At 35.1% G+C, this 14,071-nt stretch overlaps 1 protein-coding gene across 1 annotated transcript; it reads left to right on the forward strand.

Annotated features, from left to right (window-relative positions):
- The first annotated feature begins 2,139 nt into the window (after positions 1-2,139).
- EMB2788 (ribosome 60S biogenesis amino-terminal protein) lies at positions 2,140-10,758 on the forward strand. Its single transcript, XM_078981686.1, has 12 exons — positions 2,140-3,514; positions 3,597-4,332; positions 4,412-4,889; positions 4,969-5,126; positions 5,210-8,377; positions 8,465-8,674; positions 8,755-8,955; positions 9,035-9,238; positions 9,317-9,787; positions 9,857-10,223; positions 10,320-10,392; positions 10,529-10,758. The coding sequence occupies exons 1-12, from the start codon at positions 2,376-2,378 to the stop codon at positions 10,686-10,688; spliced, it is 7,365 nt and encodes a 2,454-aa protein (XP_078837812.1). The 5' UTR covers positions 2,140-2,375; the 3' UTR covers positions 10,689-10,758.
- Positions 10,759-14,071: the final 3,313 nt, after the last annotated feature.

Consider the following 14,071-nt stretch of genomic DNA (forward strand, 5'->3'; position numbering starts at 1 on the left):
GGTGGTTGTAAATCATTGTTAAAGCTCCCAGATGTATTAGGTCTTGAAGTTTTAAGGGTTGTAGATTTGAAGTATTGCAGCAAGTTGGTTGAAATCATGGGGTTGGAAAATCTTTCATCTTTACAAGAAATTTACCTGGATGGATGTAGTAGTTTGTCAATGGTGATGGACAACTTCTTTCTTCAGGGATATGGTCGAGGTCTATGTGTTAATAAGTTTTATATTTCAAGGAGGGGGATTCCAGATTAGTTTGAGTTTCAGGGAGTAGGGGAATCATCAATGTTGATCGATACTGACACAGATACACCTTCTGGTGTTGAAGATGGTTCCTTACATTTGATGATTTTGGTTGCTTACTTTTTTGGAGACGATGGTGATAAGTTCTTTCACATTGGCGTTAGGGTTGACAATAAAACAAGTGGTGTTAAATGGGATTGTGAAATTAGGGGGAGACAATCAGTAGAGTCGTGCATGATTCTAGGGTCGATGATTAAAAGTGGAGACAATATTGAAGTTTCATTTGAGTTGGAAGAACATAGAGATGCCAAAGTGGAGAAGTTTGGAGTTCATCTTGCCTTTTCCCATTAACAACTGTAGCCCTGATGTTGAAGTTAGGTCTAGTTTGACAGTTGCTGATTGAGAAAGTGATGATTGGGAAAAATCTGTCTGTGTAAGAAATGTTGACTGAGTAAGAAACCATATTGTTTGATTGTCCATCTGTTTGAATGTGTTGACTGATGAAAAATGACTATTTTACTCTGCTGCTTATATATATATATATATATATATATATATATATATATATATATATATATATATATATATATATATGATTAAACTGTAATATATAATTAAACTTTAATATGTAATTCTAGAAATGTGGATTTATATTGTATATTTAATTAAGTATTTGTATTATATGAATGTTGATTTATATTGTATATTTAATTTTCAATATAAAATTAATAAAAAGGAACGCCCTTACGAACTAAAAGCCCAACCCATAGAAAAATTAGTTGTTGGATGTTCATGTTACCATAAACCTAAATAGTCAGTCCCACCAAAATTAATCTTAGTCGTTATCTCACCTTCATCCATCCTCCATCTCCTCCTAATTACTCATCGTGTAACCACTGAAGTAGCAGGAGAAGGCTAGGCACCTCTGTTACGGTTCATGTGCGTATCCTTCTCATGCCCATCATCTTCTGATTTCACTCTATTATGGCTCGTTCGAGAAGGCAGAACACCAACCCACAAGTTTTGCTTGTTGTTGCAGGTAAAGAAAATCGACACTAAAAGAGAGAATAAACGGGGAAGAAGACGCTGGAAATTGGAACGTAGAGCAAGGGCACTTTTAGAAACATCACTCTATTTCTCAGTCAGACGATTTCCCTCATCTTTTCCGCTTAGATATTACGTACCGAATCAGACATCCAAAATTTGTTTAACAGACAACTTTTGCTGACCGAGTCAGCCAAAAACACAACCTCGTTTAAAGATCAAACTAGCAAAAAGAAAATAGATGTTATGTCTTGTTAAATTTAATAGATTTTATAAAGTATAAAGTTGTAATAAGTAAATATATTAAAATTATAATGTTGTAATTGAAAAAAAAAGTAATAATATATAACTAAATGTTGTTAATGAATTTAACCTAAAGTTGTACTCCCTCCGTCCCAATATTATTGTTCACAGACAAAAAACACACAGATTAAGAAAAACATTAATTACCACTAACTTTATATAATAAAATAACAGTTTTATCCTTACTTTGCATTTAATGTTTCATTAAATGTTTATTTGGTTAAGTAATAATAAGGAGTATTTTAGTAAAAATGTTATTTATTTTTAGAAGTGAACTATTATTTTGAGATAAACCAAAAAATAAAAAAAAAAAACTATAATTTAGGTAGAAAAGAGTATCATTTATGGTCATTAACAGCTTTTTTGGAGTGTTATGTGAGGAGATGCAGCATGCCATGAGCCCATGAGTGACTTGTTTTGTCTTGTTAAATTAAGCTTGCTGAAGTCTGATTGAGTCCACAAAACCCAACCCGTTAAAGTTAACCCGGCCGCTTACCATATTTATTCTTTCAATTAAAATTGTACGGTACAACGCTCTAAAGCATACGCTAGGAGGTCTTCAGTCTCGTCTATGTTCCCACTATACCCTTCATAAACCTCCGAGGTTCTCTCTCGCCTATCGCCGCCACGACTGCTCTTCCTCAAGGCTCAATCGACCGGTTTTCTTCTGCACCCCAACGCCCTCCTAATTAGTCATCGTGCAGCCACCGAAGCAGCAGGAGAAGGCTAGACACCTCCGTTACGGTTCATGCGCAGAACACCGAACTCACAAGTTTTGCTCGTTGTTTTATATGTTCTTGCAGATGGACGATGCTATGAATCCGGAGAGCCAAAAAGTTCCTACTTTTGTAATCAAAGTGTCTCACGAAGCTAAATTAAGAGAGTTATTACGTAACCTCACCTCAATTGATCTTCAGTTATGCTCAGAAGCGTCAAAAGAGTTTATGAAGTTACTTAGAGGCGATGAAGGAGGCGAAATGTTAAGACAGTATGTACAGACATCTCCCAATTGTTCAGAGCTTCTACAAGCATGGAATTTACGACAATCGAAGCCTGGTTTGTCTTATATAATGTCGCTAATTAACGTTATTTTGAGTCATAAAGATGGTGTTTTCAAACCCAATGATGTGGCCAGGATTCCACTCAGTCGGGCTTTAGATAAATTTGCTCGTTTGATTCTTGAAGAAAAATTGGGAGATGTTTATAAGGAGTTGAACAATAAAGAAGGCAAAGGGAAGCATGCTGCATTGTTGTTGATGGCTTCTGTTGTTAGAAGGGGTTCTGGGCTGGCTTCTGATGTTGCTAAGAGTTTTGATTTTAAATTACCAAACTTTTTGAAGCTAGCAGAGTATGATAAGAGGAGGAAGAACATGGAAAAGATAAAACGAAAGAGTTCTACCAGGAGGTCATATGTTAGGTTTGCTATGTCCTTTCTGGAAATTGGGGAGCCTAGGCTGTTAAGGTGGGTGTTGCAGCAGAAGGAAATGTTTTCTGGTGTTCTTCGTGGGCTTGGGAGTGATGAAGAAGACACTGTTGTTTATGTTCTATCTACATTGAGGGACAAGGTGCTTGTCCCTGAGTCTTTGGTGCCTGTGGGGCTTAGAAGTGTTCTATTCGGGAGTGTTACTTTGGAACAGTTGATTGACATATCTGGAAGAGATGATGGTGAAGCTTCCACTGAGGTAGCACAGAAGGTTCTATTTATGGTCTGCACTGATCCTTCTAATGGTTTGATGCCAGATACAAAGGCATCACCCTTTCCCTTGAAGGGAAATCCAACACGACTTTTGGGTGTTATGAAGAAGCTCAAAGCTACTGAGATTGACTTTCACAGGGATCTGCTATTAGGGATTGTGCGTGGAAGCCCATCATTTGGTTCTGCATACTTTGATGAGTTCCCTTACAACAACCTTGAAGATCATGCAAACTGGTTACATTCCTTCTTTACTCTTTTGTGTGTGTGTGTGTGTGATATTACTTTTAGTTTTATTATGTTACTGAAATACTTGCAGGTTTGCTGCTGTTTCATTGGCTGCAAACTTGATCGCTTCGGTGAATGCAGGTTTATCTTTTGATTTTCTTGATTCAAAGCCCCAGGAGCCACTGTCTATTAACAGATCTGAAGTGCAAAGTATAATAAAGTGCATAGGTCCTCGTTCTTTTAATAGAATAGTCATGAATAAGGGATTACTTCACTCTGAGTCTCAGATACAACATGGAACATTACGGCTTGTTTTGGAGGCATTGATGTTATTAGATTCTCTCTTTTCTGCTATAAACCATAGATCAGAATCCAGCAAGCAAATTGAGTGTAAGTGGGCATCATTTAAGCAAGATATTCAGAATGAAGTGCAGTTGTTGCTCCCTGATCATCAAGTCTTGTTGTCATTGATTTCTTCTCTCAATAGCCGCTTCAAGAGTGAGGAAAGAAGTTTGAAAAGAGGTCCAGATACATCTGTTTTACTTGAACATGGTTCTAGAAGTAAGAAGTTAAAAACACATACTACAGTTGAGGAAACAGATATTCTTGTTGGTGGTATCAGTTCTACCCTGGACATGGAAATCCCAGATGATGATGGAATAATTCAGGAAGAGGATGTTGTGAAAGACTCTGAAAATCTGAAGGGTGATGCTAGTTTAATCACACAACTCTGGGAATCACATGAAAGCAATAATCTTAACATGCTTGCAGAAGATGAAGAATCATATTTCTACTCCAAGTTGCTTGAAGCCCTCAGATTTTATCATGTAAGTTGAGTTTTTCAGAATAATGGTCATGTTGATAACATAATATTGGTTTCTAACAGTGTATGGTGTTAACTTGCAGCGTACAATGCCATCTGTTCTAGAAGGATCATTTGATTTCTTTAAAGTTCTACCAACCAATGCTATATCATTACCAAATATCCTGCTGCAATCTTTATTGTCACTATTAGTTGAACACATTGGTTGCTCTTCAAAGAAAGATGTTCCCATGAGATGCCCACCATTGATGTACAAACATCTGATGCATTTCATTAATTTGGTTGTGAATTCACCTGTGAAAGACATCATAAAAGATCAAGCTTATGTGCTGGCACATGCAGCCATGTTAAGTACTGGAGCTTTTGACAATAACAAAAGGGAGATTGATGCATGGCTTTTGTTTCTTCCTGGGTTTAGGTTTAGCACCAAATCAACTGTACAGAACTTCTCTTCTGTTGTTAGTTCCTTTTTCTGTGATGTTGTTTCTACACTTGGAAACAATTTATTCAAATATTGGGATCTTTTCAGGTCTCAAATCAACCAATTGGAAAACACTAAAGGTTTGACTTTTGTTTATTATTCTGAATATCTTTTATAAATCCTTGTAATTATACATCTTTTTATCTTTTTTCCTATCAGATGTGCATCCTCAGGCTCAATTCAGTCCTCTCTTTGTTTGTGTACTTGAAAAGTGCCTAAGGCTGCTTGGTTCTGAGTCTGGGACCTTTACTTCACCTGAAAAATCAATGATATCTATATATGTCAGCAGCACTTTGAGATACCTCTTGCAAACTCAGGTATGTAGCTCTTGTTTTCTAATATTAGAAGATCTATATGTCTTGATTTCATGCATAACAATAGAGAGATCTGCTTTCTGTAGGTGGAGCCTGGATTGCTATCTTCTCTGATATGTCTTTCATTATCCGAGAGACTCAAGGATGTTGATGACAATTCCTGTGAGTGGAGGCCATTAAAAAGCCTGTTGCACTTTTCAAGGAGTATTGTGAATCAAGAAAGTTGCATATTTTCTTCAGTTGATAGAAATAGGAGCCTTGATGATGATTCTTTTGTCAATCTTCTTGGTGAAAATGCCACTCTAGCAGAGAGTGAGCATGATTCTGGGGTCACCAACGCATTTATATCATCATTGCTGTGTGCTTCACCTGATCTAATATTGCAGCATTTCCCAGAAGTTATATCTATTTCACAGAAACTAAGTGGAGTTCCTTTTTCTATCCTATATTCTATCTGTTTACTTGAAAGGAGTTTTTTCAATGATATCTGCAAGTCATGGCCTGAAATGTCATTTTCGGGATTAGAAAAGGCAGTTGATGATCAAAGCAAAGGGGATTCAACAAACTCTTGTGAAGCATTCTCTTGTTTTCTGAAGCATGCTCCATTTTATGTGGTGTTTCCAGCTATTATAAGCCCTGGATGCTTGTATTTATCCAAGTCATCCAACCTTCAGGGCTTGCTGTTGGCTAAGCTGTCAAAAGAGATGTCTGATAATTTTGTTTCTTCTTTCCGCCTTGTGTTTTTCTGGTTTCATCATGTACAGGCTTCCTACCATAATGAACCAGCTGAAGAGTATATACAGATTTCTGAAATCTGTTTTGCCCTCATAAAGAGCATGTTGGCTCCTGGATCCAATCTTTATGCCCAAGAAATTGCTGAAACCATTTTCTGTCATCCTGCTGTTGTAAGTTCTTTAGAAAGCCCATTATCTTCTAAAAAAGAACTAAAAGACGACATTTTTCAGCATCCAACAGATAGTTTTCTTTCTTTAGCAAGAGAAGGACTTCATATAATGGATTATCATGTTTTACAAGCAGTAGAAATGTTTTCTAACCGTATGCATGACGATTTTGGGCATGGAAATAAGACGATTGCAAGGGTTTTCAAGTGTTTCCTTGAGAAATTGGTTCTGATGCTAAAGGACAGGTTTGATCAGTTCATAGAATCCCAAGATCCTCTCTCCCTGATTCCAACATTATTTGCTATTCACACCTTGATTCGATTCATATCCCCTCAAGAGCTTCTTGAATTGGCTTATTGGATTTTCTCCAGAGTTAATGAATCATCTGTTCCCGAATCTTTTAAAATTTCCGCTCTCTGTGTTGGATTAAACATTGCTGGTTGTGCTTTCGACTTGCTGCTTTGTGATGTCAAGAAAGTGCCTCTAAATTTTAGTGGCATACAAGATTTTGATGTTGCTCTATTTGAGAAAGTGTATTTTCATATAGTTGAGATTGCCTCCCATTCTGAACTAGTTGTTGCAGATCTTTGCTTGAATAAAGCTGTTAAGATTGCAAATATACATACTGGTCCAACTCCAACTCCTCAATCTCTTCCACATTCCATGGTCATTTCAAGGATCATAGAAGCCACACCCATGAATTTGCTCTCAAAATGCCTTAAAAAAACTAGCATGATTAAGGCTAAACTTTTGTTTCATTTAACCGAGTCGAGTCCCCTTCATCTATCTTTCTTTGGACTTACTTTCATGGAGATGGTGAACAAATCTTCAGTCAGCAAAAAGAGGAAGAGTGGTGTACATGATGATGACATGTTAATGCTTCTGCCAACTGCTCTATCTTTCACAAATTTCATCTCCATGAGATATGGGGACAAGTGTTATGAACATCTTAGAAGCATACATGCTTTGTATTGGGAGATATTATCCAATGGGTTCTCTAACTGGAAGAGCTTTGTTTCTAGAGACATATTTCAAGTGAAACCAGACAAATCCGTGCCTTCAACTGTGGAAGAACTTTGTGATCTTTTCAACGATACTCTTCTTGGAAGAGCAGTTGCTGTCATGCAACATCATCTTGTATCGAGTGAGGCCACTGTCAAATTGAGCAAACGATTGAAGTTATTTGATTCTGTTCTTCCATCTGGAACTGATAATCTTCTAGACTGTGGTGCTTTTAAAATTGATCGTTATTCCATTGATCAATCTTTGAACCTTGTTATGAAGGTAGTAACAAAGGTACAACTTTGTAAGATATTGCTATTTCCTAAAGGAAATTTTCAACCTCTTGCTAAAGGAAATGAAGCAAATGGAGAGAAAGAGCAATCTTGTTCAGAAGTAATGTCTAACAAAGAACACTTAAGAAGTGTAGTGTTCATGAACACATTGGTGTACACTTGGCAGTTAATAGTCGAACAAGTCCCTTTAAATTCTATTTCAGTTGAAGGCACAAAATGTGCATTGTTCAGGCTTTTGGAGATTTTTATTTTGAGGATTATCATTGAAGTTACTGCAGAGATTCATAAGAATTCTGATATGAAATCAAACTCTGTTATTAACCTAGAACAACTTGCAAGATCTTGTCTTCGTTACAGGTTTGAAGATCCTGCAACACTCAGCATGCTTCAATCTGTTCTAACATTTGAAGCAGAAGATAAATCCTTCCATATTCAAATTCTTCAGCTACTGGTGAATCACTCACAGTTTCCACCCACCATTCAATCTGCCTCCAAACCTTCTACTTCTCTACAGTTTGGTATCATTTTTAGACCCATGTCAAGTATTCTGAGATCACTTACTTTTCATAATGCCATTGTTAAATCAGATCCTGATCTCTACATGAAGCAATTGGAAGTTGTTAAATTGCTTAGGGTGCTATGCAGTTTCAGGGCTCAGATGGGCAGTATGTTGTTTGAACAAGATATTGGGGTAACTACTAGAGATCTGATGTTCTTGCTTCTATCTTCTTATGGTGCTACACTCACTAAAAAAGACTTGGAGATATACAAACTCATTCAAGAACTTGAAAGTATTGATGAAACAAACCCTAGTTATATAGCTGATATGGATTATCTATGGGGAGCAGCTGCTACAAGGGTTAGAAAAATACGTGAGACAGAAAAGGCCTTTTCTTCTGATGACATGGATGATGACTCAGAGGCTGTTGAAAAAGGGCGGAAAAGTCAATTTAGAGAAAACCTTCCAATTGATCCAAGAATGTGTGCAGCAACAATACTTCATTTTCCCTATCACAGAAACATGAGTCCAGGAGATAATGCTGGACATGTGGCTGAGGTACTATGTTTATTTTTTTATTTTTTCTTGAAGCCTGTTCATGTGTCGATTGTTATGGTTTTTTATGAGGGCATTTTTGTAATTCAGGCAGAAGCTGATATCGAATCAAGAAACATATATGATCCAGTTTTTATCTTGCGCATGTCACTACATGGTTTGTCAATGGATTACATCGAACCTGTTGAATTTGCAAGCTTAGGCCTGCTTGGTGTTGCATTTGTTAGCTTATCTTCACCTGATGATGAGATGAGAAAATTGGGTTACAAGGTTCTTGCAGTATTCAGGAATGTTTTAGAGGTTAGCAATGCTTGTTACTATTATTCAAGTTTATTTATTTATTTATTTATTATTGATGTAATTATGGTGTATTTTGTCAGATAAGTCAAAAAAGAAAGGATATAAACCGAGTTCGCCCATTGCTAACATATGTGCAAAATGGCATATCAGAGCCATGGCAGAGGATTTCTTGTGTGCATGCTCTATTTGCTGCAGAAGCTTCTGTATTGTTATTGGATCCTTCAAATGATCATTACAAAACTATAACCAAACTTGTAATGCATTCCCCTATGAATACAAAGGTATGGAGTTTCCTTGTGTTCTTGTGTTCCTTATACAATTCTGTTAATAATGTTATTTGGCTCTTAAACTATCCTGCAGATGATATCATTCTTTGATGAGTTCTTCTGGAGTAATTCTGCTAGTTTTAAAGCAGATAGGATATGGATTCTTCGCCTACTATATTGTGGCCATAACTCGGAAGATGATGCTCAGATTTACATCAGGAGCTCAATTTTAGAGAAACTGCTTAGTTTTTATAGTTCTTCTCTTTCAGATAATGAATCAAGGGAATTAATCCTTCAGGTAACAAACAAGCTTTTTCTACAGTTATGATGCATTTGTATTGGTTCCTGACAAATCTGTTGATTGTATGCTCTGCAGATTGTGAAGAAGTTTATGAAATTTGATAAGACATCAAGATATTTAATCGAACGATGTGGGGTGCTTTCATGGTTGTGTTCCCTTATTTCCAACACACACAAAGAACATAAGGGTGTTTTAAAGACACAACTGGAGATAGTAAATGGTGTTGTCACCTCCATGAACACAAGTCAATGGTTGGAAACAAACTGTGTGGAGCAACTGACACAACTGACACACCATTTGTGTGTGCTCTTTACGAATCAGTTTGAGGTGGTGAAAGCAATGCAGTTGGTTGATTCAGTTTTGGAAGTAATCTGTTCAACATTGAAGATATCAGAAAAGAGGAGGGATGTATTTGAGCCACATTTGAGATTTTCAATTGAAGGTGTATATGGATTGTTTGAAGCAGTTAATGCATGTTGTTGTAATGGAGAGTTAGGACTTGAAGTTGTGCTAATGACCACTCCCCAACCAGGATTACTCACCATGGTCAGTATTAAAATATTTAATCTCAAGTTTGAATTTTGTTGAGTTAATATTTATTAATAATTATTTCAGGATGGGGAAAAGCTTGAGAAGTTTGTGTTTTGGGCAGTTTCAATTGCTTCATCAAAAAGTAATGGTTCATTGGTATTGAAGCTTTTAAGGTGGTTGACGGCTTCTGTAATTCTTTCATGGCAATTGGGAGATGAGGAGGGATCAAAAATGAAATGTTACAAAAGTTTACAATCTTTTCTGGAGGCAGGAGTAGGAGTAAGAGGTGTGGAATCTAAATCTGGCAATGAAGAATTATTAGGGGGAATCATATATTACCTTCAACAGATTGTTGGGAGGAGGAAATATGAAGTAGTATTGCTTACATCTGTTGTTTCTTCACTTTGTTTGTTGCTCTTTCCTCATTCCATTTCCTCCCACACTGACACAGGTAATATCAAATCAATTTATACTTATAATAATAATATCATTTATTATTTCTCCTAATTTGATTAGTTTTAAATAATGTATATCCATTACATTCCAGATGGAGAAATTAGTTTAAGGTCGTTGCTATCCAGAATAGGCTCTCCCCCTGAAGCCGATCCTAAATGGAATTGGTAAAATTCTCATCTCTCTCTCTCTTTGTCTTGTCTTGTCTTGTCTGGATAAAATATAAAATATAAATGATGGAGGATGTTTAATAATAATAATAATAATAATTGATAGGTTTGGTTTTATTTATTCTTTGTACAGGTCATTTGAGCAGCCATGGAAGGTGAGTTGTTCTGAAGATGAGATTGAAGCGTGCCAGTCTGTTTTAGTGGTGGTTTCAAATGTTCTTGGCAAAAACTTGTCACTTTCGCACTTTCTTACAAATTTAGATGTAGAAACTTCAACAAAACTCGTCTTCTAGAGTCTGACTCAATGAATCATGTATTTGTTATTCATTGCTAAAAGAGAAAAAAGCCTCCAAATTTTGATTATTAGTCTTATCATTGTCCTTGTTGAAGGATAATATATTAGTATTAACATTAGTTGCTCTCTATTAAGTATTTTTCAACCTATTCCACATTCCAAGTCAAGTTTCTACGCATCTAGTAAGTTGTAAACAAATCCAACCCACACCTACATTCACCAAATAATGCAATAATTTTTACTAAGACCAACTCCAATCTCAACACTATAATCTACGACACCATTTTTTGTCACTAAGTCTATCATGCTATTTTAAATATTCATGAACAGAAACAAGCATATCATTCTCGTCTTTGTAACCAAAGAAGTTATGCCATTTTCTGAAACAGATGCATTATTTCAGAATAAACTAGATTACATCATAGATGTATCTTTATGATCTGTGACATTTATATCTGGAAAATAGCATTTTCCAAGGTAGTTTTTATGTATTATACCAGTACAACTAGCCATCATAGAAGGATGTTGTTAAAGGATCAACAAATGTGGAATTATTTAACCATAATTTTATGTCTTTCATCATTTTTAGTCGAACCTGTTACACAAAATATCATTTTGAGTAGAAGATATATGAATATTCACAAAAACGACAACATAATTTAAGAAGATATAGGAAAATGACTTAAATCTTGGCATTTTTGGAATGGGCATTTTGGGTTTCAGTAAACATATAATGTTTATTTGTTGTTTATTTGCACCAAGCATATTTCAAAATTTTAGAATGAAATAAAACTAGTCCTAAATGCTAACATTTTATTCACGACTTCCTCGTACTTTGGAATAAGGAATTAAGCAACATTACTCATGTACCACCTCCCAACACAACTAGTAAATCACTATCCCTTTCCCTTTGGAGTCTCTTTCAAGTTGCATATTGGGATAGTGATAATCGTGGATGATGAAGGTCTTGGTAGGAGCTAATGGTGGGTCTATGATGGCGAGACGAAGAACAGGAGGCTGAGACGATCGCAGAAGGTGTATATTGGTGGCCTGGCAGTGGTAGTGTAGGTTGTGGTGGTGTTAGAGTGGAGAGATAAGGGTGGCTATCATATTTCAATTTATTTGATTATGTGACACATGAAACTGGTTATTTTAGGTTAGATGGACCAAATAAACAGGTCAAAACCCACCTTTTATGCATTCATAAAGTCAAAAAATACTTTAAGGGTCCTTTTAAACTACAAGTCAAGAGTTCGATGGGTTACAATGTCATTTTTTTTCATTTTATAATTTAATTATCTATAAATTCATATATGTTGTTCATTGTTATAGTCTTGAAATTGCAATTAAGTGGAGACCATCTTCCGAATTGCTATAATACCATTTAGATTTATAATATCTTTTTGGAAATTAATAATATTAATAACGGTAATCATTAAAAAAATATAAATATAAATATAATAACAAGTACAAATAATATAAAGCAAATTAGTAATAATAAATATAAAACATAAATAAAATAATGTTAATTACTATTTGATATTAACAAATAATAAATAACTAGGGTGATATAAACTTCAATGTGTGTGGGGGTGTACTCTATAATTTTCTATTAGGCATGAATCATTGTTGTAATTTTTTAAAATATATGGACCATTTCTTTAAGAAAATTTGTACAATGATATATTCTGTAAATTACAAATTACAAAGATAGTTTTAAAATTTATTTTCTATACAGAGACAAAACATGCCAATATAAGAAAATTTTAAACACATCGTTTTCTGTAAAAATAAAAATCTACACTTTGTCTATAAATTATAGGAATAATTTTTATAATTTATTTTTTACATAAAAATCAAACCTACCAAAATATAAAATTGTTGTGGTCAAAATATAAAACCTAAAAATATACTACTGATTTCTGAATTAAAATTTAATGTCTATAATAATCAAAATAAATTGACAAAACTGCAAAATGGTTCCTGTATTATGCATTTTTCTGGTTTTGGTCAAAACCTTAACTTTTTGGATTGATGGTTATTTTGAACAAGTTTGCTTGTGGTTTTGGTCCATCGAAAAACTATAAAGACTTAAATACCCTCCTGATATATTTTTAATGTTTTTACTATTTAATTTAAAGTTTTATTAATAATAAATATTAGGACCCACCTCTCTCTCTCTCTCTCTCTCTTAAAAACACACACACACACCTTTGTCTTTCTCCCTCACATCCAAAAGCATTGAAACTACACCTGCAAATCCATTTTCTCAACCCATGGAATATAGATTGAGATATAGATTTCAACCATTCTTAGTTCACTTATAATATGAAAAATAATTATTTGGATACTGTCTGAGACAAAAAAAAAACTACGTTTTTTCTAGAAGACACTTAAGGTCCTTTGATGATCCTATGATTCGTGCCAAGTAGAGAAGGTTGTAACACATATTGATGTTGAGAAGATGTCATTGAAGGGGACTATAATGGGTAGGATATCTTCTTCACCTCCAATTTCTACAAAACATCATCATTTGTTTTTCAACCATTAGATGAATAACCAACTTCTTCTAATGCTCCTTCCATGGATAATCCTGATGTATGGAGACCACCAAATTGAGAAACTTCAAATAGAATATCTGCAAGAGCTGGTTGAGGAGGTACAAGAAAGGCAAATCAAGATATTGTTTAGGCTTGGAGTTCTGCTACAAAAGGTAGAATAATTGCTCGTGGAGGGACAACGGGTGCTTCTAGTAGAGTTAACTAAGGGGTATGCGCTTCAACTAATGAGAAAAATGACACTGGTTCAGGAAAGTCAAACACCGGGAAAGATGATGTTGTAAGTTTTGCTACCCAATATTTATTTTGTTTGCTCACTAATTTTTTATGGGGATTTTTTGACAATATCCATCGCCTTCATATCATCCAATGTGTGTGTGAGGTGTTTTTCCTTCGAGTGTAGTTTTGTGGGTGTGTTTGTGTGTTTTTCCTTCGGTTGTAGGTTAGAGAGAGAGAGAGAGAGAAGCCACTTGCAGATCTAAAATGGAAATGGGGAAAGGGAAAAAAGACTAGGTGATGTGAAAATGAAAAATAATTTTTTTTAATGGCAAATGAAAAGTAAATACATCAAAATATTACAGGCATTTCAATTTTCAGATGGACCACGCAACAACGAAACTAAATAATCCAAAATAATTGGGGTTTGAAACGGAAAAAAAAAATACACATCGCATTAACAATTTTTACATTTTTTTCTAATAAAATAGTAGTAAGTATTTGGGTAAATTACACCAATCGTCCCTCGTGCATGTGCCCAAAAGCATGTTTAGTCCCTATTTTCAAAAATTAACTCAGACCGTCCCTCGTGTCATTAAAAGTTGCA

The sequence above is a fragment of the Lactuca saligna genome, chromosome 2, assembly GCF_052625555.1.
Source record: "Lactuca saligna cultivar CGN05327 chromosome 2, ASM5262555v1, whole genome shotgun sequence".
NCBI lineage: Eukaryota > Viridiplantae > Streptophyta > Magnoliopsida > Asterales > Asteraceae > Lactuca > Lactuca saligna.